The following is a 25,890-nucleotide window of genomic DNA, read 5'->3' as shown; positions in this document are numbered from 1 at the left end:
GAATAACACTGCAATTCTTTCCTTGTGCCATTCACAAGAAATATTGTCCCAGTTCCTCACAGCCCTTTATCTAGGTCTTATAGTCCCTGCCAAGAACAGTACACCTCCTGTTTTCCAACGCATGCACACCAGCAGAGAGTTTCCCTGCTGGCAGGAAAAGATATTTCATAGAACTATAGCAATGTTCTCCTCCTTGTTCGGGCAACAGCAGAATGGGATCAAGATGCTGCTTAAATTTATTAGTCCAACACATTGGGTTAACCGGGAAAAAAAATCTTGGGTGCAGCAAGAAGCCTCTGTGACAGTTTAACAACAGAAAAAATCAGCTGAACTTCAGTGACTGAGAATTCTTACCTGAAAATGGATGAGGGTTAGCTAGGTTGTGACCAGAGAGGTCAACAAACGTATGATGCACTGGATGAACAAACTGTGGTTGCGCAGCTATGTGATTAGCATGTTCAATGGGGTTAGCAGTGTGGATAACATTCACCTAGGTACAAAAGGAAAATTGTTAAACTCCAGAAATACAAGAGCTTACCTCTCAAGAGGCAGAAAGAAAAAAAAAAAAAGGAAAAAAAAACACAACACAATTTCCCATACTAAGCATCCCATTCTCATTCAACATAGCAATGGTTTGTCTCTGGGGACAATCATCCCAACCAGCAATTCCTCCTATGTTATAGTTTCTTGTCACATAACCTTTCATATTTCCATCTTTCTAATCTGTGTTAGTTAGCCTGGCGAGTTTTTGTACAGACACCAGTATTTCAGAATAAAACAGGTAAAGCCGGTTCGTTATCAAAACTGGTAGCTAGCCATTTTAATCCTGACAAAACAGTATATAAAAAGGTATGACATATTAATTACACTTCTTCATTTTCTTCTTTTCTTACTCTGCTGTTTATCTTCATCTAACAGCAAAGACAAAATCCACATTGCAGACCAAAGGTTAAGAAAAAATCGTTCTTTACAGTTTAACCCAAGCTTAGCATAGCTGGCATTTAAGTACAACTGCAAGCTCACCCTCACAGAGTTTTTCATGCTTCCTTGCCAAACAAGCAGAGCTAAATATACCTCTCCTGTGGCAGAACATTGTGATATAGGTTACCTGAGCAGCTGCACAACAGGAAGAGAGCAAGTTCAGTACAGAAAAAGGAAAGCATTTGCTTTTAATAGTTTGGTAAGATCCCAACTCAAGCTCACAGAATTTCCTCAGGAAACAAAATCACATTACTTAGTTGAAAAAAATTCTGTTCTGCAACACAAGAGGCTCTGCAGCCTTTCTTCCTAGCCCCTAATATCCACCCAACTAGTGGTAAATACAACTGTTACCTTTACTGTCAGCCCTTCTGATCAGCTTTAAAACGTAGGAATTCAAACTTATAGATAAAAGATGCAGACGTACGTGACAGTTCCACTCAACTAAAATGACTTCATGTTCCAGCAGCTGAAATTTTAGTGTCTACTATGTCACCTTCTGCTGTACTTCCATATATTTGATATAAGCATACCAAGTAATAATTAACCTGTATTCTACTGCAGAAGAAATGCAATTTTAGCCCATCTAGGCTTTTACATCAGTGCTTAGTATCAGTCAGTGTTTTAGGGATCACACAAGCAAAACACTAAAGGGCCCAGCAAGTTCATTTGCAGAATCCTGTAAGTTATACATGAAAGCTACTCAAGCCTCTGGTCAGTATAGCACCACTATTAGCAGTTCAATCGCCTTTTTTTTTTTTTTGTTGTTAAATTTATATGCTGTCTTTCTAATTCAATGCTTTTGCCTTCACAATTCCATTAGCCATACCATTTCTGCTACTACACAAGTTCCACCTCTGTTTAAGCACCCTTATTTAAATATACAATTGAGAACAGACATATGAAATACTGCCTAAGATGTGCAAGTTTACTAATATTTACAGAAAAAAAAATCAATTATTGATCAATAATCCATCAGCCAAGGCACCAGCTATCACCCACCTACCCTTCCAGACTTGATAACCTCCAAGAGTGATCAGAATAGCTTACGTACCTCCACTTTAAATTCATTGCTGACATAGCGCCCGTTAAGCTCAGAACAAACTAATTTGAACTTTCTGTCAAAGAGAGAAACAGTGTGCCAGTTTCTGTAGCGTATCAAATGCAAAACTTCCTCATAACTAGCCATAGTATCCACCCCTGTGGAGAGAAACAAGTAAAACAATTACTTTGTAAAAGACTAGGGCAACATCATATACTCTACAAACTTCACTCCGTTTCTTTAAGCAAGTTTTCTGGGCTGATAGATTTTCTGTCAGCAGAATAAAAAGTAACACCATTATGACAGACATGCACACATGTGGCTTTACTAAAATTTTGTGTGTTTACTTTGTGATAAAATCCTAGACCCACATTATCTTTAAAGGCATCTTTCCTTCTGCATATGTAATATGTTTTGAATATGACACAGAAAGGAATGACGCATGCTTCAAGGCACCAGGTTATCTGTGCAAGAAGCAAGCCTCTTCTAGGGGGCAGAGTGTATTTCATTTCCACAGCTGAAAAGTGACTTGCAATTCAGGACACAAGAGGAGAATAGAAAGGAGGTTCTAAAACAATGTATTTTCTAGAACCACAGATTTCCACAGAATATAGTGGGAACACCTCAGAGCCTGAAATTCTAGTCAAAAATCAAAATATTTGGAGTAAGGTGTTATCAAGCACACAGCTCCCCTTATCACTGATTTCAGACCCTTCAGACCCAGTTGCATGAGCAGAAGTACTAAGTCCTACCTGTGATGATCATGCCAAGGTTAGAACTACTCATCTCAATGCCCTTCTGCTGTAACCGTGTCATGTCAATCTCCAGGCTTTCTTGTTCCTGATTTAGTTCCTCTCCCACCACAGTCACCTCACATGTATCCAGGTTATGCATGATCTCTTCAGATACCAAAGACTCTTGAACTAAGGAGTAAAGGAAAGTCCAAAGAGATAAGCAGAAACAAAGGTGAAGTAGACAAGAGCCCAAGAACCATAAAATATCCCACGCAAACAGAACTCTTCTTACAAATCAGATTTTAAGACCTGGGTCTGAAGTAGAGACCAAGGATTCAAGATAATGATAAAACAATCAATCTTTTGGGATTGTTTACACGAAGATAATGGCCTAGGCTTACTACCATTTCCAGGCAAATTTCTGTAAGCCCAGAGCAAAGTACCTATACAACTGATATACATCTTCTTTTCCCCTACTCGATTCTGTACCATGAGAGAAATCCATGTCTCTTTGCGAAAGAAAGATCCTCCAATGTGAACACTGAATGGAGTAAGGGTAACAGTTTTAACCAGAAATTATGTTACCTGTAGGATCTTCATCTCCATCTCCCTCGGGCTCCACCTCCCGTGTAATGGTGCTTATTATGCGAAGCTCAGGAAAGAGGGAAATACCCTCTGAACTTTCAAACTCTGAAGCAGACCGGGCAAAATGGTTGATGCCACTAAGGCTGATTTTTGGTTCCTCTGGCTGCAAGACCATCACATATCCCTCCACAGAAGGAATGGAGACGCAGGCCTCTTCATTGAAACATCTATGAGATAGAGAAGCAGTTTTGCAGTCTAGGTGGCTATGTGAGAGGGAGCCACAATTACGCAGACTAATTGCCTTATAAATTAAAAAAGCTCTGTTTCAGACCCAAGAGTCTTAGATAAATTCATCAACTGCGTTGGAAGAATTTCCCAGCAAGGGAACAACCTTACAATTAATTTTTACTTACATTTAACATTTTGCCCCATTTTCTCTGCTATGACTATCAGCCACAGATAACAACTTCAATAAAGCCTGTGATACTGGCGATTCCTCACTGTGTACCCTTGGAACAATAAATTTCCTATCTTACACATTCCTTACTACAGGCTCAGGAAGAAAACAGCAATATTCAGAACAGATGCCACATTCTGATATGTAACACTTACATACAGCAAGACTTTTTTGTGTATCACACCTGAGATACATGAACATTTTTCCAGGCTTCACTACCATAATACACAGACACATTATTTCAGCGCTAGGACATACTTGACAGCACTGGTGATTTTAAGCCTCCGGATTCCAGGTGTTGGGAATTGGCGAGAATTCAGATAGGAAATGTGCTGCATGGCCTTATCAACCCTGTCAATATCATCCCCTTCTAAGGTCAGCATTGACTGACTTGGGTTCATGTGGATCTGAAATAACAGGGAAAAATAATAAAAAAAGAATAAAAATAGTAACATCATCAGGTAACCGAAACCAGAAGTACAGCACTGCCTAGCAAGGTAAATGCTAGGATAACAACATCTGTATTCAAAGCAATGAGGCCATTATTTACTGGCCTTGTGCTTCACAGTTTGATTTCCCTATTCACTTCCTTATTCCAGTCAAATATGCTTAGTATTTGGTTCTTCAAGAAGAAATCTAGACACTTATCGTTCTGATGTGAAGTAACATGAAGGAGAAACAACTCATATAAAAGAGAATTTTATGTTTGTTCTTACAACCCTGCTATTAAAAAATAAGACATAGAAGTTAGAGATTCTTAACAAGCATCTTAGTAGAATTAACCTATCTTTTATTATGACAATCTGGTATAGCTGGCAAAACAAAGAGGCTTTCAAATATGGATTTTTTCCTCCAAAGGAGAGAACACAGTAACTTTCATTCTTAAACTGCACTATGCCCATATCTATACTAGAAAGATTTGCTAGTTTTCATGCAGTTTTAATGCAAAATGTCACAATAGGTAAGTTTGTTTTATTTGGGACACCTCTACGAGCAAAACTTGCATCTATTATCAGCAGAGTAATATACATGCTTGCATTTATTCATAGGCAACTTTACCTTCACGCCTTTGCCAATACCATCAGCTATTTGCAAATCCAGTCCTTCTTTGCAGGTATATAGGCAATCTATCACTTTCTTGTTTTCCAGTTTACCAGAACGAATCATCAAACCTGCCAGATTGCCTCGGAAGAACTGAGCCATGCGGAGTTCACCACCTTCATAACAGAAGAAAGGAAAAATCTTAAACATCTTGTTTTTATTTATTTTACCTTTTTCTCTTGTAAAACAACAAAGATGCTTTGTGGCTCCACAATATATTATAGACATGCAGGTTAGTTTTCATCCATTCGGGGTGTTAACCTTGTGATTATGTTCAAGCATAAAGAAAGAATTAAGCAGTTCACCATGCATATGGCCTCCAAAACAGGAAGGTGTGGCCATCCTGAACTGTAAAACTAAGGCTACTATTTCCATAAAAAAACGTATCTTATGCCCATACAGCGAGGTGGTGTTCTTCAGAAATGAAAGACAAAACCAGTGAGATGAACAGAATCCTGAATCCTCGCAATGAGTTAACAGCTTCTCTACAAAACCAGCAGTCTATCAGGATAGAAGACAACAGCGTCAATCATCTAGATGTTAGCTACCTAAATCTAAGCCAATCATTTCACGCTCTCTTTACACTCAAATAAGACAAATAAACTTCACAAAGTGATCCAGCTCTTCCTGTAAAAGACATCTAAGAGTTAACTGGTCCCCTCTAAAAGTGCATACTTCTCCACATGGACAGAAGTGAGGAGTTTTAAACTCAAGTAATTTGTTTTTTAGACATTTGAGTTAAGCCTGATGAATTACAACCCAGTGATTTTTTGAAGATGACACCAAATGATCACCTACTGAGCTTATTAATGGGGGCCAGAAAACACCTGCTAGAAATTTGTATTTCAAGGTCATCACTTAATAAGCTAACAGATTCTAATAAACGTATCTAAGCTTGTTTTAAAGATTCTACGTGATGAAAGATCCCTGACATAACTCGATACAAGTTTTCAGTAGTTAATTGTCCTGTTATAAATGATATCATTTCCAATTTAGACTTGTAAAGTTCCCTGGATTCTGTTACATCCTTGCCAAACTAAAACACAATGCACAGCTCAAAACCTCTTCTCAATCTTATGTAGACCATTTCAGAAATTGTTAAACTACACAGAACAAGTACATAACTTGAATATACTTTTAGAAATATACGCTTATTTCATTGTCCCAACTCAAGACACAAAATCCACTGAGCTATCAACTATAAATGTTTCAGAAAATAAAATCCTGTAGCCAACCAGGAATACCTGGGAGCCAAAGCCTTTATGTCTATTCACTAACTTGAACTTTGTATCATTTTTTCATCAAATGAGTATCCAACCCACTGTAAGCTACAGCCTGGCTTTGAGTTAAATACGAGGAACCTGATCTAAAGATGAAACCGCTTCGCCTTTGAGTGGAGAGCAGGACCATCCAACTACCAGAGGTCCTTTCCAACCTACTGAACGATTCTGTGCTATGCATACATACACCTTCATACATACGCTTTTATACACACATATAGGATGAAGTATTTTTATGTTTTAACCAAACTGAACAAAAGAGATCATAGCCAATATTTTGTACCAGCAACTTATTTTACACCACTTCACTGCAATCACAATGGTTGCAAATTTGTACATGGATGTGCAATTAGGTGCAATAAAAAAAAGAAAAAAGAAAAAAAATCAGTTGGTGAAGCTCTGGAAATAAAGGCACAATGAAGAAACAAGCCTAGGAGAGGATTATGTGAAGGTCAATGGCCCGAATGCAATGCCTGCATTTCATGCTGCGTGTGAGATGAAGCAATGTCTTGGCTTAAAAATGAAAACAGTAGGGAAAAAACTCCAGCAACCTGCAGAGGTCTCGGGCACAGTTTCATTGTCATTTTCATTTTCTGTATATTCTGTAGAAAAGCAAGACAAAGAATAGGACAACAGGGAAGGGACCAGGTTGTTACCATTTGTCAAATTCTCTCTCAGGTCACAGAAAATAGATACCACTACTTCCCCCCAAAAGCATGCTTATACTCCACCCAGCTTCTCACGGATTATGAGTTCTCTGAAAACTGCAATTCAGGGAAGAAGCATTACTAAGCTATTACAAGAATAAACATTCATGACAAGACAAATCTGAAGAGCCCCATAACACAAGACACAGTAAAAATGGTCACACTGGAGAACGCTAACTACAAATACCCAGTCTCACACAAACCCTATTAGTAATGAGAGGCAGGTCTATCAACTGGCTTATTTTTTCCCCTCTCCCTAAAGGAGAAATTAAGGTAAGATCCAGCCTGTGCCAGTAAATCACCTATTGGCATTGAATGTTAATCAAAAGAAGCTATTAGTGACACAGATTTCTTATCATAATAATAGTAACATATGTATCAAGTAATCAATTTGTCAGATGGAAGCGTGTTAAATAAGAAAAAAAAGAAAAACAGCTTTTAATCTTCTTTAAGAATTTTTTTTTTTTTTTTCCAAAAATCACAGAATCTCTCCCTCCTTTGGCGTAACTGTTTTTCCTTCTGTGCTCTAACTGCCTAAAAATCAGACCTTGGTAGAAATTTTAAAAAGATAGCCCCTCAAGTTCTTGTATTCCAGACTTTTAATGCTCCTACTTCAGTATGCTGCTTTAAAAAAGTAAATTAACGTCACAAGAAATCAAAGAATCATATAATGTTGCTAATGTGAAAGCACAAAAGTTTGTAGACTAAATGCTTTTGTTCCGATATAGAGCATATACAGAAGCCATTACACCATTTATATGCTCATCTGGAACAGTTTCCAAGCTGCAGTTTCTTGAAAACCAGCCAGTATATCTTCCCTTTGAACTAAAATAGATAGCTAGAAAGTCACAGACAGAATATGAGATGAATAATGGAGAAAATAATTAATTGACTCAAAGAGATAACAGAATGAATTTTAACACAAAAATAAGAAATGCTGAAAGACAGAGAACTTCCCACAAAATAGTAAGTTTGACGGAGAGGATATTTTGATAATTTAACCTTCATTCATACTTCAAAGCCTTAAAACTCCAAGAGAAAAAGAGACATCATGACAAAAAAAACTGTTAATTTGACATAAATGTCCCCAAACTTCCCATTTGTCTTTCATTCACAAGCTAATTCTATGCATTACTGCAGACTGCAACTACAGTCCATATTCTGAACTACAATAAAGCATGAATGATTTAGCACTGTTCTCTCTGTGACCCAAAAGATCAGCTTTCTATCACCTAGGAGGTAACTAAATCAGCGAGCAAAACATCTCAGTTCAGGACTGTAAAGCAAGAGCTTTGTTACAGAGATCTCTGGTACCAGTGTACTTTGATTAGCCAATGTTCCATGTTCAGATGCTTTCCTTTTTTTTCCCCCCACAAGCTTCGAAGAATAGTTTCATAAGTATTAGAGAATATGAAACAGCATTTTACAGCTTGCAGAATATTGTGGTTTAACCGTAGCCTGCATATAATAAAGCAGATGCAGATGCTTCCTACGTTTATTTCTGTAAGCAGAAATGGTAAAATACCGAGACATCATCACTGTGTTGCTTAGCTGGTCTGCTGACCATATTTCAATTTATGAGAACACTTATAAAATAGGACTTTCAACCTACTTGAAATTAGCGTTCTACATAGTAATCTGAAGTATAAGATGTACTCTTAAAACTGTTATTAAAATTAAGTCATCTATATTCTCAGTTACCACAGAAAGCCCTTTGATGGAATGCTGCTTGGTGAGTAGCCCTGTATTTCATACAAACCTGCGGCCAATAAGCAAAAAAAAATCACAGAAATAATGGCTAAGAGAAGAAATATGTGATATTAGTTAGGACCAAAAATAATCTGCATAAGACATAACAAGTCATCTTTAATGCATTAAAAAGATTAGCTATGTACTACTAGGCTAACCACAAAGGTTTTGTTTAAAAAAATAAATGTCTTAATAACCGTAAATAGTCACCTTGCCAACATGCTCCAACTACTAGCTGAGTTTCTATTTTGGAAGGGTGAAGTGGATAATCTTCAGTCACTGGGAAAGGATCATAGGAAACACCATCTACATAAAGAGTTACCGCAGGAAATTCAACGTTGAGGACATAATGATGCCATTCTTTGTCACACACCTGAACAAAAAAGTTTTAAAAATTGCTTTAATCTTTAAAAAAAAACATTGCATTTGAATAACTGGATCTGATGCATGTTTTGCATATATATATATATACGTACATGTAGACATACTGACAAACTATAAACTTGTATAGACATACTTTATGTTTCACACATACGGAACAACAGAAAAAAGCAAGGCAACCACAGGTTTATAAAAAGGTTCTTTTCTTCTATAGCCAATATAGGAAGCTGCGTGTATTTCCATTCCTTCAATTTTTATAGGATCTAAATATTAACCACTTATTTAAATTAAAAATATATATATCCACATGTTATCATTTATAAAGACTGTTATAATACAACATTACTTGACAAAGGATCTGTTTTTTGCTGAGAGGGATTGTTTAGAGAAACATGTGACCATTTTGAATACAACAAAGCTTTCCACAACATAATTATTTATACGGAAAGTCAGTTACTTTTTGAAAAGCAATAATCTTTCCCCAAATATATATATATGGACATTTTACCACTAAAGCAGTATACGTTGCCCTGTATAGAAAATACTAGGATATAGTGAGCTATGTTAGAACGCAACTCTGGTCAGGTAACTGACCAGATCCAGTGGGCTGGAAAAGCACACAAAATATTTAGTCCCTCCCGTTTCATTCTTCACAATCATAAATTGGGTTCTATAAAGCTTGGTATTAGGAGTCCGGAATTGCAAAAAGTATTTATTAATAATTATATTATCAAGGAGTTTAGGCTCCAGTGTTTTTCACTGCATTCTAACACCTTACCAACTGTCCCTTCCAAACTTACTTGGTTCAGTTTCCAATGAAATTCAGCAGGCTTGTACGTTTTTCCCTCTGAAGGATCTTGGCGGAAGAGGAAAACCAGTCGGCAGTTGTGTACGTACAGTGCGTAGTGGTGTCGGTTCATATCTGCACAAGAGGTACAATTAGTATTACTCTTTTCTGTAAGCATCAAGAACTCCAAAAAATTCACCCATTCTGAAATTCCATATGTAAATGCCCAGTAGTTGATAGGAAAAACAAATGTAGAAGCAAATCAGACATGTTAAGAGGAATGAGAAACATCTATAGCAGTAGTTCAGAGAAACATTCTTGAACAGACCAAGAATAACACACAGCAAAAACAACAGACATCTATTTCAAAATCCAATCTGAACCAAGGCCTAGGACTGAAAACTGACAGGGAAAAAACCCTCTGAAAAAAAAAGAAAGCAAGAAAAAAAAAGAAAGAGAGCTCTATTTACAAACAGAAAAAACTTTTTGTCACAAATGAGCATCTTCTACCACATCTAATTACTGTTTTGGAACACATATACATGATGGCTGCTCAACAGACTTTTTCTTCAGTGTAAAGCATATAGGCCTAGCTCTAAAGAATGTAAAACTTAAATAGAAAGGTGAGAAGCTAGAAAAACAAGTAAGAATAAGGAAAGGAAACATTTTAGCTACATTATCCATACCATGGCATGGATAAGTCAAGAAATGGAATGAAAAAGTACCAAAACCATACCAATCTTTCAGTCTGACATCATTAAACTTAACTGTATTGTTCCGGTGCAATTTATTCAGAATTATCTCTCTCCAACAAACCTAGTTCTAGACTTTCAATATTGCATAATGTACCATTGAAATCAAGGCAAATTATATTTCTAATACCAGAAACTATCTGTTGCAATTATTATATGGTTAGGTCACACCAAGGAATAAGAAAACTTGTTTTGAAGGTCTCCTTCCCATGTACGTTAGAACAGGAAAAACTGTATTTAAATTTGCCTTTTTTCTCCAGTTCACTCCCTTTCATTAATCTGAAGTTTTAGGTTTTGATTAATGAGAATGGGTAAAGTTAGGGAAAAGAAGAGAATTATTTGTACCTGGTTCTGAATGACAGTGACTTTTCTCCTGTTCAAAGGAATAGTTTTAGGATATTACAGATACTGTTAAATCTTTCTTATCTTTAAATACAATTTAAATAAGTTAAATGTGAAGGCTGCTGCATTTGGTCCGCATTCAGCCTGGTTTCTTTTGAAAAACCTAGCAGCATTTTAACTAAAATATCTTTCTAATACACTGAACAAATCCACTGCTCCAGATTACAAAGGAAAGAGCTCTTTTACCCCCATTAGATAGCAATTACAGAAACAGGGTTATCAGATTTTCTTCTTATGAATATCATCTTCAGAATGATAGTGTCTGCAGGATTCAGAGAGACTGAAACTATGCACAGCATGAAAAAAGTTGCATCACTAGAGAGAGAAATTATCTCCTCCTAGAAAAAAAAAACCACAGTATAGTAGCAATTGCTGTTGCTAACCCTGATATATGTATCTTAAGGATTTTTGGCAATACCAAGAGTAAGACTATTTGTAGAGATGCAAAAATGAGATTTCTTTGCCAGAATACTTCGCCTACCATAATGAAAAGCAATGCATAAAATAAATTAAAATAGAGTTAGAAAAACAAGTCTGCCCAATTTGAACTGAAGCTATATAATCTTAGGGCATGCCTCTATAGGTAAATACAATAAAGAACAACTGTTGCAGTCCACTTTCTTTCACTTCCAAGAAAAAACTAGAGAAACCTATCGAAAAGACCAAGTTCTCACATATACTGGCAGAGTATATAAACACAACCCCCCAACTAGACTGCTTGTAGCTGATGTACCAACAAACCTGTCTTGTCTGAATTGCACAGAATTGTCTCCTTCTCTTTGGTTCCCGGCCCATGCCTCATCCATACTGAAATCATGAAGGGTTCTTTTAGATTGACGGTGACAACACCATCTGGAATCTTCACAGCCTGCGTGCCATTAAATTCAAAGACTTGGTCGCTGTCATGACCATTGTCAGTAGGAAGTCCTATCGTCCAGTTGGCAGCACTACTTGGAGGGGGAAGTAGTTCAGCCGTGCCCGAAGCAGCACCTACAATAAACACGCTCAAATGAAAGCCAGGTAGAAACTAGAAAGATCATAGCTAGCTTCATATCAAATTTTCTGAGCACTAATTTTTCAGCACCATCAGCATTATGCACTACCATCACATACCAAACTGTTCACCCTTTGAATAATGTGGCATTAACATTAGACATATGTAATATCATGTTAACTTTCATACCTTTAACATCTGGGTAGTTTACCCATCTTACCAAAAATGCTTTGCTTACTATCCCTGCAGATGTAGAACTTTACTTTGCTGCTATCTCAAGAAACATATTAATACCAATTATGTCCACTTAATACCCACACCCATGAACATGATGCCTTTCTCTTGTATCTATACTAGCTGTAAGAATAGTATCCATCCCATTGAAGAGAGCTGCATAAGAATATCATGCAGAACCCAAGCATCCCCTCCCAGGTCACCGTCTAATACAACCTTAGTCCGAAGCAATGATACCCAGTAGCTGCTTGGCTTGCTGATTTTCCCCTTCTTCAAGCTTAAATTATCAATGTCACAGTGATATAAACAGGGAATAACCTAGGTCTGTCTCTAGGATTACATACACTTTTCACCAACTTAACTGAAGTGATTAAGCACCAGTGATAATTTGTCCTGTAATCTTAATTCTTCCGCCATCAATAAACTTTTCCTAAGACCTTTAACTGCAGCATATATGGATGCCAAGGACCTTTATTCCTGGGGCAAACACAGCATAAATGTAACTGATTCAAGTAAGCTGTGTTTTCCAAATCATATTTTCTTGAATTTCTCATCTACATTATCTCCATGGACTTGTCACATGGCATCTTTTACATCCATCAATGCCTACAGAAAACCAGAGGTTCTGATGACTACTCTCTTCCACATGTACATATAAAATCCTTTCAGCTCTTGAACACAAATCTCACGAGAGAAATTACTACACTGTATAAGCTAGCAGAGAGGCAAAAGAAAAAGACCCTTCACTGCATTTGAAAATTATTTTAAAACATCACTTTCAAGCAATTTAAATTATTTTTATTGCCTACTAGGCAAAAATTTAGGGGAAACTACATGCAAATGAAAACTGTATTCACTCACTGACTTGTGTTTTAACATAATATTCAAAGTAAGACTAGTAAGCACTTTATTATACCAAAAGCATTCTTACCACAGAGTCTGTGAATGGATTTCTCAGAGTAGGTGTCTCTATCACAGCCTTTACCAATATGGCTGGTTTCTAGTTCAACCGTTGCTTGAATTGAGGTTATTGGCTCATCACACGTCTCCAAACGCATACTTGGGAAGAGAGCTAAAGAACCAGTTCCAGGCTCATATTCTATTCTTTTGCTCCAACCTGTATATTCATCCAAAGAAACAATATTAAAAAATCTCTCACATTTCACTGAAGTAAGGTACTGGCAACTGCTAAAAGCAGATAAGAAGGAGATCAAACTAACCTTGCCAGCCAGGCTTGCATGTAGGCTTAATGCTAATTTTAACCAACACATCCTCAGCAGCTCTCTTCTTCCCACAGTCATACGCAGTTACTGTCAGTTTATACTGATGCTCTTTGCCATAGTTTAACTTTTCTGTGTTTTTTATATAACCTGACAAAAAAAAGTGATAATCAGAAGCGAGTATTTCAGGGTCACTACTGCATGAAATGCATACAGGCATTAACTACGTACTTCATACTGGTACCAAGATGTTAACAGACAAACCTCAAGTGACAGCCCTTCACTACTTGTGCTTTCAATGCTAGACATCAGGCCCAGATATTCAAAAATCACATAAATCCAGGAGATATGCACAATACCAAGAGCAACAGGTATATACTTATCCTGCTCTTAATGGCATATTATATTACATTTACATTATATATACATATATAGTACATTATATAATATCACATTTAATAGTATTATATTACTCCAAATGAAACTGTTCATAAGTGGTAACTGGCAAATAGTTTGGCATGTGCCTGCCAGGGTTCTCCAATTTATTTTATTTTATTTTTAATTTGCAGACCTCAGCTTCCTTGGACCCCTAGAAGTAGAATTAGTTCACAGATCACCAGCTGAAAGGAAATGACCTAAATGAATCACCACACTTCAAACCCAGTATCATATACTCAATACAATACTGTAATCTCCATAACCACATATAAGCATTTCAAATGTAAAAAGCACACAAACAGAATGCCATTTCTGAAAGCTGTTTAGCAAAGGCTATACTATCACAGAAAAGAAAACTACAGAAAAAAAGAAAAAAAAGAGCTTACTAAGAGATGGTCTAAACCGTTATACAATTCCCATCTATATATTTTTTTATTTTGAAAAAAAGACGTACAAGAAACAAAATGTGTGGCTGACCACCTGCTCCTTACATCAGTAGATACTGCATGGTATAGGTACTGAAAGACATCTAATTTTTCATTATAAATTCAAATTGCTAAAGTGAATGTGTTCATTTAACTACATCCTAGGAAAGGGTTAAAACAGAGTTGCTCTAGTTTTATGCTGATTACTTTGAAGCCCTATTCCTAAGGCAGTGAAATGACAGCAATTCCCACTCCGTCTTGCATCATATTCTTACCATCTTTGTCAATAGCGAAAGGAACATCCGGAGTTACTATTTCATAGCTGCAAATCTGGCTGAACTGGGGTGAACAATCTGCATCCACAGCTTCCACTTTGAGGATGTTATCATACCTCTTCCCTTCGATAACTGTTGCCTTGTATGACTTCTCTTTGAACACGGGAGCATACTCATTAACATCGTTCACCTGAATATGTACTGTTGCTCTGGAAATAAACAGAAAAGTCAGTTTTCTTTATACTGCGGATGTCCCATTCATGCAAGGAGTCTGGTAGAACAGCTCCTTCTTTTACAGATGAAGCCATCCTTCAGAATTTAAGCTCTCTGAAGGAGGTGACCAATGACTAACAAGACTAAGAACCTTAAGTACTCCAACTGGGAAAGCAGTGAATGTTTTTCACATGCATCGCTGTATATTTCTACGTAGTTCCAGGTCATTTTTTATTATCGCTGTTTGTTTGTTTAAAATTCAACCCCCTGTACTGCGACTACTAAGTTACTGCCATTTTACAGAAATATAACAAAGTACAGCTGTGACAAAACAGGCAGTTAGCTCTGTTAACTGTACGATCCTTCCAGTTCTTTTCTGCTGTCAGAGTATTTGATATAAACATCCAATTCTTATTTCATGTGAATAAGAATGACAGTTATGACTGGTCTTAGACTAAGAGCTCAGTCAAGTGCATTTGATTAACTTTCTTTTCATAATAATGTACTGTGGTACTGTGTGCTGTAAGTCAGTGAAAACTGGTTTATTTCCTGGAAGTAGGAACGAGAGATCAGACAATTTAAATGGAAGAATCACAGTAGTAATCACAGTGTTACACTGCAACACAACACATAGCTAGCTTTATAACCCTAAACAGATTGGGTCTTGAATTGTTCCCTTTTATACTTGCCACTGATGGCTGGTATACACACAATGGGAAAAAATACACATTTGCTGTCAGTGACCAAGAAGAAAATGTGAATACGGTAAAGTATCTGAGATGTAAACTTGTAAAGAATTAAATAACTACAATCCTTGCCTAAGAGCAAAAAACTTACAATGCTTACGTTAAATATATCTATCTAGCTTTAGGGCTTTATTTTAGCCTTTGTATCAAATAAATTTCACCAAAAAAAAAAAAAAGCTTTCTGTACCAAACACAGTTTATATTACTGCCTTTGAAGGCTCTACTCCAAAAAAAAATATGGTTAAAAGCCACAAAAATGTAACACAGACAGCCATGAGGCAAGGAAATTTCAATAGAGGTTTGTAGGTGCAGGTCTTGGAAACCCCCTACTCTGCTGTGGGAAAAGAAGAGCTGCAGCACATGGTGCAGGATTGCAGAGCAACATCATAATGATGGTTTCATGAACCGCTGCTGTTCTGGTTCATTACATAGCGAGGAATTTCAGTAGCCATAACACTACACCACTTGAAAACATACATATCACAAATCTACCGTGGAAGCTGTATTTACATTGTTCAGAAAGGCCAAAGATCAGCCACCTGTGCACTAGACTTTTTAAAATTTTCTTTAGAATTCATGCGCTTTCATCAGATGTCTGAGATAAGGAGTTTCTAAATACGTACTGAAGAGATTTCATAGCTGCCTTTTTATTAGGAACTTTCCCGATTCCACTTGTTACCTTTTCCTCTGGCTTACACATTTTGATGCAACTTATATTTTGTTTTTGTATACTTTTTACTGGATCAATCAGAAGAAAGTTTATATCTCAAGCAGCCTGCACAGGCACAATAATGTATTACTTTCTACAGTGAGGAGAAAGAACTGCACAGTATCAAACTGAGCAAAGAATATAATTCCAGCCAACCAACCAAAATTTTTATTGCCATCTTTCTGTTTGAGATCTTTCTTCAAAAGTCAGATTGAGTGTTAAACATAAATTTAACAGGGATACCTATTTTCCATGAGTGTAACCCATAACAAGATAACTTTCTGCTGCTTATTTGAAACATACAGCTATAGAGTAACAACACTGTATTTGTCATCGAGATGACTGCTGTTAAACTAGTCCTCATCTTACTCATGCCCTTCTTTGCTTAGCACAAACAGTAATCTTCCACATGCTCTACAGATGTTTATACCAGGGTGTTACAGTTATTTGCAAATTATTTTCTAGGAAGCATTTTACATTGTGGTTTTTTCTTTAGATAAAGACTGCTTTGTTTCCATTCTTTAATCTAGGCAGAGATGAACCATATGCTATTGATCTTGCTTTTTACGCTGAAGCTGTCTGGAAATCACAATAACATGTTTCTTTTCCATTTCATCAAGGTTAATATATATGACTTATTGAATCTCTTTTTGTTTGTTTTATAAACTGAATTCTGAAACAATGTTCAGGCTTGGTATCAAATATGAAGTCTGTTTATCAACTCAAGCCAGATTTGAACTATTTCAACAGTCTTCCTGCTTCTAACTCCACACTATTTTGTAATGTAAATTTAGAGATATCAAGGGTGAAGCAGTACCATTCAGAATATAAAGAGCTGTCAAAACAGTTCATTTCCATTTTGCTGCTATTTATATTGCCATTATATGAAAATCTTCCAGCATTAACACTTGGTTTGCATTTGCTCTAAACACACAGACCATAAATCACCATGAGCAGGCGACCACTTGAAACCAAACTTCCCCTCAGCCAACCGCAGATTTACTTACTTGTGGGATTTTTTTGCATTCGCTCCATCTGGTCCCTTCCCACAGTCATAGGCCTGTATGGTGAATGTGTAGTCCTTCTGTAGTTCACAGTCGAGTTTTTCTTTGGAGCGTATAATTCCCTCGCCAGTGGATTTATCCACTACCACTGCTTCAAAGGGGACATTTTGCCCATGAATTTTAAATCCACAAATCTCACCTACAGATGCAAAGTAACAGAGGTTAGAACTGGTCAAAACTATTAAACATTTTTTTAAATGAACGACCAAATAGTTTGCAGCCAAGGGTTTGTGAGGGTCTGTGGACAAAGCAAGAGCACTGTGCTTTAAGATGCGTGGTTTCTGGGAACTTTAGTAAAAAGAAGCATACGTCTGCCTTCCAAGCAACTTGTTTACTTTGCATCCATTCATGCAGGAGTACAAAAGAGAAAGAGAGAAATGTAGACAGGCATTTCACAGGAGTACTTGAGATAGCTCTAGGATAAGAGTAGATATTATGAGAGCAAACAGCCAAGGCCACTGGTAATATCTTCTATGCCAAGCTACTGGGAATAGCTGGGCAGCTTGTTTATTTTGACCAGAGCAAAAGGTTAAAATGCACAGTTACAAGTCGAGGGATGAAAAAGCTTTAAGTACAGGTTCAGCACCATAATTACAGAAATTCTGTCAAAAGATCAATGAACAAAGTCTTCCTGTGCAATGTACCTGGCTAAAATTAGGGAATCAAAATAAACTACTGAATGAGAAAGGTAGAAATACCAACTTCTCAGGCATCCATTTCAACAGCTATCTACTAACACAGACCAAATATGTTAGTCAAGGAAGTCCTCACGTAGAACAATTTGGTCAGCTTTCCTTTCTGTTCTCTTCATCCTAACAAACTTGAAAAAGAAGCCCCCAGTACACCATTTTAAAAAACATTTAAGCCTAAGATTATACTACAAGACATCTTTGCTGGCACGGGTTGGTCAATCTGCCAGCGTGTAAGGAGGACTGAGCCTTTGCTGACCTGGCTGTGCTAACAAAAGCCACTCAGTGAAGACTTTGATCAGCTATGTTGTGTTTTTACTCATAGAACGTGCTTTGTTTTGAAGGTGATTTTCTTATACCGACATAAAACAACATATTGTTATTATAGTTGCTGTGGTATCATAGTACCAAGAATGCACTCCTACTTGCAGCAAGTCTAAAACTATTTAAAAAAAAAATTGACTCAGATTTTAAGCTACTGAAATATGTACTGAAGGAAGTATCCTGCAGGGAAGGTGTTATGATGCTTTGGCAGCTAAATATTACTTTACAAAGCATATGAAAAAAACTTAACATGTCCCAAAGAAGTAAGCTATCGGTGAAAACATCAGAAAATACTAATTTTCCCCCAAACAACTTCTTCATTGTCCATACAACATACAGTAATTCCCAATGGTTCAAATGGATGTCTGATTTACAGATATTTCTAACCAAGGGTTTGGTTACATAACAATTTTTTATTGAAATATTTTAAAATAGAAAAAAACTGGGAGAATAAATGGGACAAAGAGCATGACAGGATCTTCTGTTTAAGTGCTGATTCCCCATTTCATAACCAAAGTTAGTGGGTTAATGTTAATAAAAGGGATAGAAAGAACCCTTTATCACCTTCTTTGGTGACTGTCACCTCAAAACTCTCTAAAGGGAGAAAAGATAAACCCAAGTCAGTAATAAAGGAAAGGCTGAAAGGGAGCAAATAAGGAAAAGGCAAAGATGCACACATTACACAGAAAAGCTTTGGAAAAAAAATGTATTTTAAAAATTCAGTGGTGATTTGTTGTAACTGTTACAATTTTAGAGTTTTAGTTACGTTAAACATGATTTAACCTTTTATCTCCAGGTTGTCATTTGTAGAAATTTGAAGTGAGGTAGTTAAATTGTAGGTACAAGAAATTTTCAAAATTTCATGTTGATGGAAATTTATCCTTAAAGCAGCATTTTCATCAGAATTTATTGGTACTCTTCTATTTAAAGAAGACAGGCTACATAATTTAAACAAGCTTTTAACTATTATACTGAAATCACTATGTTTCTAAAATTAAAAATAATTTGTATTCAGAAAACAAACAAACCAACCAACTTAAATAGTTGTGGGATTTTTGCATTTCCAACTAATATTTTATCAGTAGACGTTGTATAACATCTAGCATTTGGAAAGTTTAAATTCTGCATCAAAATCAAACTTACGGTATTGCCATAATTCAGAATTAAAAATACACACATTAAACTGTGATCCTAATAATGATAAAAGCTTTTATTTAAGAAAATCTGGGCAGCTAGGAGGAATCCGTATATTTTCTTTGCAGCATATTTATTTCCCAGGTTAAACAAGTAACCAACTTCTATTTTACTCGATTGCCAAAATACTGAATACAGTAATACTGAAGTAATGAATGCTGCAGAAAACTAAAGGCTTCCACAGTGTCCTGGATTTTCCACCGTTACAAGGAGATCTCAGATATAACTGAGTTTTAAAATGGTATTAGATGACTGTGTTAGGCACCTGGAAAGGCTTCACAAGTTTAATGAAAATACAGGTGACTCCCCTAGAAACGTAAATTTTGTTAAAATCCTATTCTACCACCTTTTGCGTATCATCTTATGTATCATTTATTTTTCCTGTTTACTATTATCTTTGACCTTAATCGCAGTATAACAAAGCAGACTTGTACCCTTAAAATCGCTTCAAACAGATCTCCTGTTAATTCTCACATTTTTCTCACAACTTGCAGTAGCACAGTCACTCAATTCTCCATTCCTGAGTGGCCTCAGAAAGAGATGAGGCACTGAAGTTACAAGCAAGTATTTTTCATAAAATGGAAATTTCCAGTTTAATATTGAAGTAAAAATATCATTAAGGAAAAATACCTTCTAACGTATCATTATTTGCAGTCCTTCATTTCAAAGAGAGATGGTTTCTGAAATAGCTCTCATTAAGTGCTTCCTAAAACCCACTTCAGGTAATCCCTGGATTTATAATCAGCTCTTTATTTTAATGCACCAAATATACTGCCTCTGGAGGCATCCACGTAATTTATTTCAGTGTATTTTTACATAGGGTATAAATATAACCGTGTTTGAATATGTTTTGTCCATAGGATCATTCAAGAAAATCTTACACTGCTTAAATCCATGGCTGACACCACAGGTCAGTCAGAAATGACAATCCAACTGCAAGGAACCTCCTGCCCCCTTCCAGTAACTCTAACCTTCAGAGCCACACACTGTGTGTGAAACACGAAGACAACCAAAAAAAATATATGGAAGGGAACACGAAAGCAGAAAGCCTGGTAAAGGAAGGAAGAGGGAGAAGCGTGTTAATGCAGCAATTACCGATTTGGGAGAAGGGGAGCTGGTCTGAAAACTGGTCATTTCATAACCATCCGAAGTGACCTTTAGCTCTGGCACCAACACCGATTTTATTTTGGCTGTCAGGCACTGTATTTTTGGCTCCCAAGCATAAAACATAAAATAAGCTCTCCAGTTAATATCCATGTGTCTCCAGATGCTTTTTACAGTGCAAAGCTTCTGCTCAAGGTGCACTACAGCTCAATTCCTGCCCAGTATTTCTCAGAACAATAACTGACCCAATACAATTGTATTTCCCACTTCACACTAACAAGATTAACAAAAAGCCCTTTTATTATCACACGTTATTATTAACAGCGTTACTTATGGTAAAAGCGCTGTAAATATGCAAACCTAACAGGCTTTTTAAGTTCTTTTCCTCAAAGATCTCTGCAATGAAGAGAAGCAAAAAGGAGTCATTTTATTTTCTGAAGTACAAAATATTTCAAAAATGAAAGCTCCTCCTCTTTTCTCCAAAAGATATTAGACTGTTATAGAGCTGTTTCAAGACAAATAGGACAATTTACAGATGAATATTGCCATACATGGATGATATTCATTTTCATCTCGGTTAAGAAATGCATATATTTATATTGCAGAGAAATAGATAATTTGTTTTTCAGTGAATTTTTTTTCATTGCCACTAAGTAAGCTTAGTCCCATACAATGCATTTAGTGGCAGATATGCTCCCTAAGGTTTCATGCTATGCCATATGTATATATATCACTTTTTCTCATTTAATCCGCTGAGATTCACTACTGAAATAAATTTCTACCTCTCCTAATCCTAAACGAGAACGAAAATTGATCTGCAAGTTGTTCTTTTATTTGATATATTGGAAGCACGTAACTGGGATAGAACTTTATTTCAGAGCGTTCTGACTCAGCTGTACTTACTGTTGTAAAATCATTTCATTTTACAGACATGGCTGTACACCACATTTGTTGTAACACTCCTTGATTTGTTGAATCACTCCTTGGATGTGACAAGATCAAAATCCAGTGATTACACAGTGGCATTCATCTTCTCTACGTATCATTTCTTTATAGCCACCATCCAGCTGAGCACTGCGTTCACACTAGCCTGCTGCAGACAGGACGTCAGCACAGCTCCGTGCCCTAAACAAACAAGGGTTGGCAGTACAGCGTGGAAAGACGGCATCAGCCCTCACCCACTGGCACATGTGAACACACCTCCAGGGAGAGGCTGACAAAAGGCTTGACGGATTATTTTATTTTATTTTTTGAAGAACAATTTGAGATTCTGCAAGATTATTTTCAAAGCTCTATGCATATTCATGCTCTAAATTCAAAAATTCCGAGCCCCCTCAAAAATACTTCTTGCATCCCAGATTAGTAAGAGGAAACTAACATATTGTGGCTGAGGAGTGTTTTTCTCTTGGGTTTCAGGGGGCAGGAGAATTAAAAACCTATTACAGATGCATCAAAAAAATAAGGTTTCCTTCCACAAAGGAAACATTTCAAACCTTTTGCTATGAAGACCCTCTTTTATACTCTCTTAACAATATGTTCAACTATGTGAAGACATGCAGATATACTAGTTTGTTTCAAAAGCAATTAAAATTCAGCTCTTTTTTTACATAGTAAATGGAAAATCCATACTAAGAGTTTCAAAAAATAAACTGATTTTAGACACATATTTCTCTAAGGTACAATAGAAAACATTGCTGCCTTTTATTTTATTTTACAGCAAAAAATGGATCACGCTGGATCAAATTCCAGCATGACTGCATTTGAACTAGGATGCCCATTGTCTTCGCAAGCAGATCCATAACAATCATGACGCAAAAGACTGATTCCAGAGGGTCTCTGTGTTTCAGATAGACAAAACAACTTGGCATGACTATATTCAAACTCTGTCTTTAAAAATGTATTGTTTCAGATGTGAAAGCACACAAGTTATCCGCAAAATAGACCTCTATATAGCCTTACTTATTTTTGCATATCCGAATTTTCGGATCCTACCCACAGCAGAGGGAGCAAAGCAGTAAAACGTTACTTTTCCTTGCCCCACAGTTCACGTACTTTAAAGCACTTAAATGAACTATTTTCAAGATGTTTTGACACGTTCAAAATTGAAGGAAAGCAAAAGACTATCTAAAATATTTTAACCGTAGGCAGTTCAGAAGTGTTTCCAGCTCAGCTAGGAGACACAGCTAATTAGAACAGATAACCTTCTGAAGCAAGAATATATTTGATTTGCAATAGGAATATACTGCTTGGGGCTGAAACAGCCACTTAATCCTGAAAATGCTTTGTTTCGCCGTGAAAACATTCTATCGCTAATCTAACGGGCTTCACACACGTGAACACCCACATAGATGCTGCTGGACAATAACAATGCTATTCTCCGTTCCAGGACGCAGCTACCGCACCACCAACCAGAACTGGTAATGCTGATTCAACACCACTCCCACATTTGGTCTCCTCAAAGACAGATTCAAGTATTGTTCCATTTTACGGCAGACAGTTACTTTTACAGATTCCCGCAGTACACTGTCAGTCACACTTCAGATCCAGAGTCATACCAAGATGGAAATAGCTGCACAATTTTGGGGTCCTATATTCAGAATTTAAGGTAACTACTTTAAATCCATTGTTCTGCTACTGCTGAAGAATTGTTGGTTTTTGAGACAAAATAAATAGTGTTTATGCAAACTTTTGATATTAAAGGACAGCTTCCAGTTGGGTTCATTAAATTAAAGCAGGTTTATACAATTTGGTTCAACACAATGGAAAAGCAGTCTCATTTAAAGTGATGCTTTGACATTGGTCTTTCCTCTGCAAATCAACCATCTACTTAAGAATATTCTGCCAGTATTTTCTGAAAGCTTCATGACATCCAACACTCAATAAAACTTTACTATCCACTAAGATGTATAAAATTGCTGCTTTCAAAATCTGTTCAATACTTCAAACTACTAATGCCTACATTTAAAATACTGAATTGCAAGAGATGTTTCGATGTTTCATATTCTCCCAACCACCACGTATGCAATCCAAATGATCCTATACCGTATCTTTTAAGTAAAAAGAGAGATATCCCAACATTAGCTTCTTCATTTGGGGATGAAATATTTTTTCATAGACAATAGTTTTATTTCCAGTTAGGATCATTTAATAGCATCACCCATGTTTATCTAACTCATGTTAAATTTCAGAGGTTTACCATTATCTCTGAACTTCCTGAATTTGTAATGCAGGCTTGGAGATGATTACATTCTTAAAATAAAGCAACAAAAATGTTACTTTAAGTGCCACCTTAAGAAACTGTGACCACCTTACCATACCACTGTAGCACATAATGCAGTTTTCATGCTGAATGTTTCAAATGGCTTTTAATTTAATCACTCTCTTTTCCTGTAGCTTCCTCCTTGAAGCTAATCTAAGCTATGTTCCCAAAAATGGCTAAGGTCACATCCTCTAGGCATTTTACTAGGATTCTAATCCTCTAAAAATGTATTTAACCAACTAAGCTTCTGCAAGTATAAAACATAAGCATATGTTAACCACTACAACTAATTTAGATACCTGCAGATTCTGCAGAACCTATTGCAGAAGATGTAAGAGAATGGTCAGCTGCTAGTCCAATGTTAAAAGTGAAATAATAGTCTGCATTTTGCAAATAGTTTGTGCATCCTTCCTTATATTCTTTGATTGAGGAGAACCTGCCTTTAAGACAGTCCCAGTGCTAAAACACTAAGGTACACAGGAGATAGAAAAACTGAATTCATCACTGGCTTTTATAAAAATGCAATGCTATCTGTGCTTTAGCTCTCTGATCTGAAACATAGAAAAACAGAGCAAAAGAAATGGCATATTATCAATTTCATCTATTTAGGCTGCAGTTCTCATAGTTCAGAGATGATCCACTCATGCAGCTGAACAGCACCTAGAAGACCTCCTCAGCTGTACCCCGCTAACCTAACAGAAAATTGCAGGACTACTACAGTGAGCTTACTTTTAAATCTCATAATTGGTAAGCATTATGCTAGCACACCGGTGAAAAACTCCATTATCTGGGAAGATATTCTGTACACCAGCAAGACCAGCTCATGCTTACAGTCATGCAGCATCCAAACTCTTCCCAGATGCAGGAACTTCAGAGGGTTCCTAGCTGACACTGAGGAAGACTTCAAAAGAGCCAAGCTTCCCTCCACAATTCCTCCCGAAATTAAATAGAGATCAGATTTCTAACACTATCTCATAGCTAAAGAAGCCTCAACTATAAAATATATTCCATTATTAAATAAGTGAAGCTTCACATTTCTCAGAGAAAAAAAAGTGTTGAAAATAACATTCCCTTATACCATCTCTGCTGTGACATACATTAAGCTATGAACTACTTGTGATTCTTTGAGCAGAAGAGTCTGTCCATTTTTTAAAACACTCCAACTGTTTCACAAACTTAGCACAGAAAGTCTGGATTTCTACAGAAATTCTCAGCCCAAATACTGCAGAGAGGAAATGCAATCTTAATTCTATTAATTACTGTTTTCATTGTTTTCTCAATCTTTTAAGACATAAATCAAAACCACTAGGAAAACTGAAAAGTCTATTCAGAATGATTAAAAAAAACATAATTATTTTAGAACTCCCAGACTGAATGCTGTGAAATGTGGAATCCAGAGGACTGAAGAAAAGGTTAGACATTATGCAAAGATATTCAGAAAAATTAACATATACACATGAAATTGAAAGGAGCATGGAATACCTGCAATATACAGTACTGTCCAGATTGAATATTTGGATGCAGCTGTAAATATCAAATTAAACTCTGGTCCATGGACAAACATTTCCTAGGGTTTAACTTCTACAAAACTTTATGCTGCTGTTAGGGAAAACACAGTATTTGCCATCAAGAAAGCATTTCCACTTCTTAAAAAAAAAAAAAAAAAAAAAAAAAGGCAGATGAATTATTTACCTGCAAAACGCAGAGGTGCATCTTTATCCAGAGCTATTAAGGGGGGGTCCAAGAGTACTGTGTTGTCATTTTCTGTAACTATACCATGATACGTTGTTTCAATCCATGGCTTATGCTTGTTAACTGAAGAAAAAAAACAATACAAGATTAAAAATTTTGAAACTAAGGTCTTCTTAAAAATGTTCTATAATACTGACTTCATTTTTTTTTCCGAAATCTGAATCATTATTTGACTGAATTCAAGAATTTGGGACAAAATCCTGGCTAAGTATGTTCAGAAAAGATCAGTGTCCCTGTAGGCTTTCCAAAACTAACTCCAAAAATCTAAATTAGTCTCTTTTAACTATGATGGGAT

The 25,890-nt window shown here is 36.4% G+C and overlaps 2 protein-coding genes across 9 annotated transcripts in view; both read right to left on the bottom strand.

The window, feature by feature from the left end:
- The window catches only part of CTNNBIP1 (catenin beta interacting protein 1), a 92,142-nt gene that overhangs the window by 3,906 nt on the left and 62,346 nt on the right, over nt 1–25,890 (bottom strand). The window contains exon 8 of the mRNA XM_080563709.1: nt 25,536–25,658. The gene's annotated coding sequence lies outside the window, so the exon portion shown is untranslated. The remainder of the gene's footprint in view (nt 1–25,535; nt 25,659–25,890) is intronic.
- Nucleotides 1–25,890, bottom strand: part of CLSTN1 (calsyntenin 1) — a 55,451-nt gene that overhangs the window by 3,906 nt on the left and 25,655 nt on the right. For 2 of the 8 annotated variants that reach the window (XM_080563678.1, XM_080563679.1), the window contains exons 2-17: nt 25,536–25,658; nt 18,851–18,880; nt 17,217–17,412; nt 14,542–14,750; nt 13,404–13,553; nt 13,115–13,300; nt 11,697–11,945; nt 9,815–9,936; nt 8,844–9,006; nt 6,729–6,779; nt 4,856–5,013; nt 4,055–4,203; nt 3,340–3,566; nt 2,773–2,943; nt 2,033–2,178; nt 355–490 (exon numbers count right to left, since the gene is read on the bottom strand). In XM_080563678.1, coding sequence (XP_080419804.1) covers nt 355–490; nt 2,033–2,178; nt 2,773–2,943; nt 3,340–3,566; nt 4,055–4,203; nt 4,856–5,013; nt 6,729–6,779; nt 8,844–9,006; nt 9,815–9,936; nt 11,697–11,945; nt 13,115–13,300; nt 13,404–13,553; nt 14,542–14,750; nt 17,217–17,412; nt 18,851–18,880; nt 25,536–25,658 — 2,466 coding nt within the window. The remainder of the gene's footprint in view (nt 1–354; nt 491–2,032; nt 2,179–2,772; nt 2,944–3,339; nt 3,567–4,054; nt 4,204–4,855; nt 5,014–6,728; nt 6,780–8,843; nt 9,007–9,814; nt 9,937–11,696; nt 11,946–13,114; nt 13,301–13,403; nt 13,554–14,541; nt 14,751–17,216; nt 17,413–18,850; nt 18,881–25,535; nt 25,659–25,890) is intronic. The other 6 variants (XM_080563682.1, XM_080563683.1, XM_080563680.1 and 3 more) reach the window with 3 other exon arrangements.

This window comes from Anser brachyrhynchus, assembly GCF_964034855.1.
Source record: "Anser brachyrhynchus genome assembly, chromosome: 21".
NCBI classification, from domain to species: domain Eukaryota; kingdom Metazoa; phylum Chordata; class Aves; order Anseriformes; family Anatidae; genus Anser; species Anser brachyrhynchus.
Note: the sequence above shows the minus strand (reverse complement) of the source record. Positions and strands in the feature narration are given on the sequence as shown.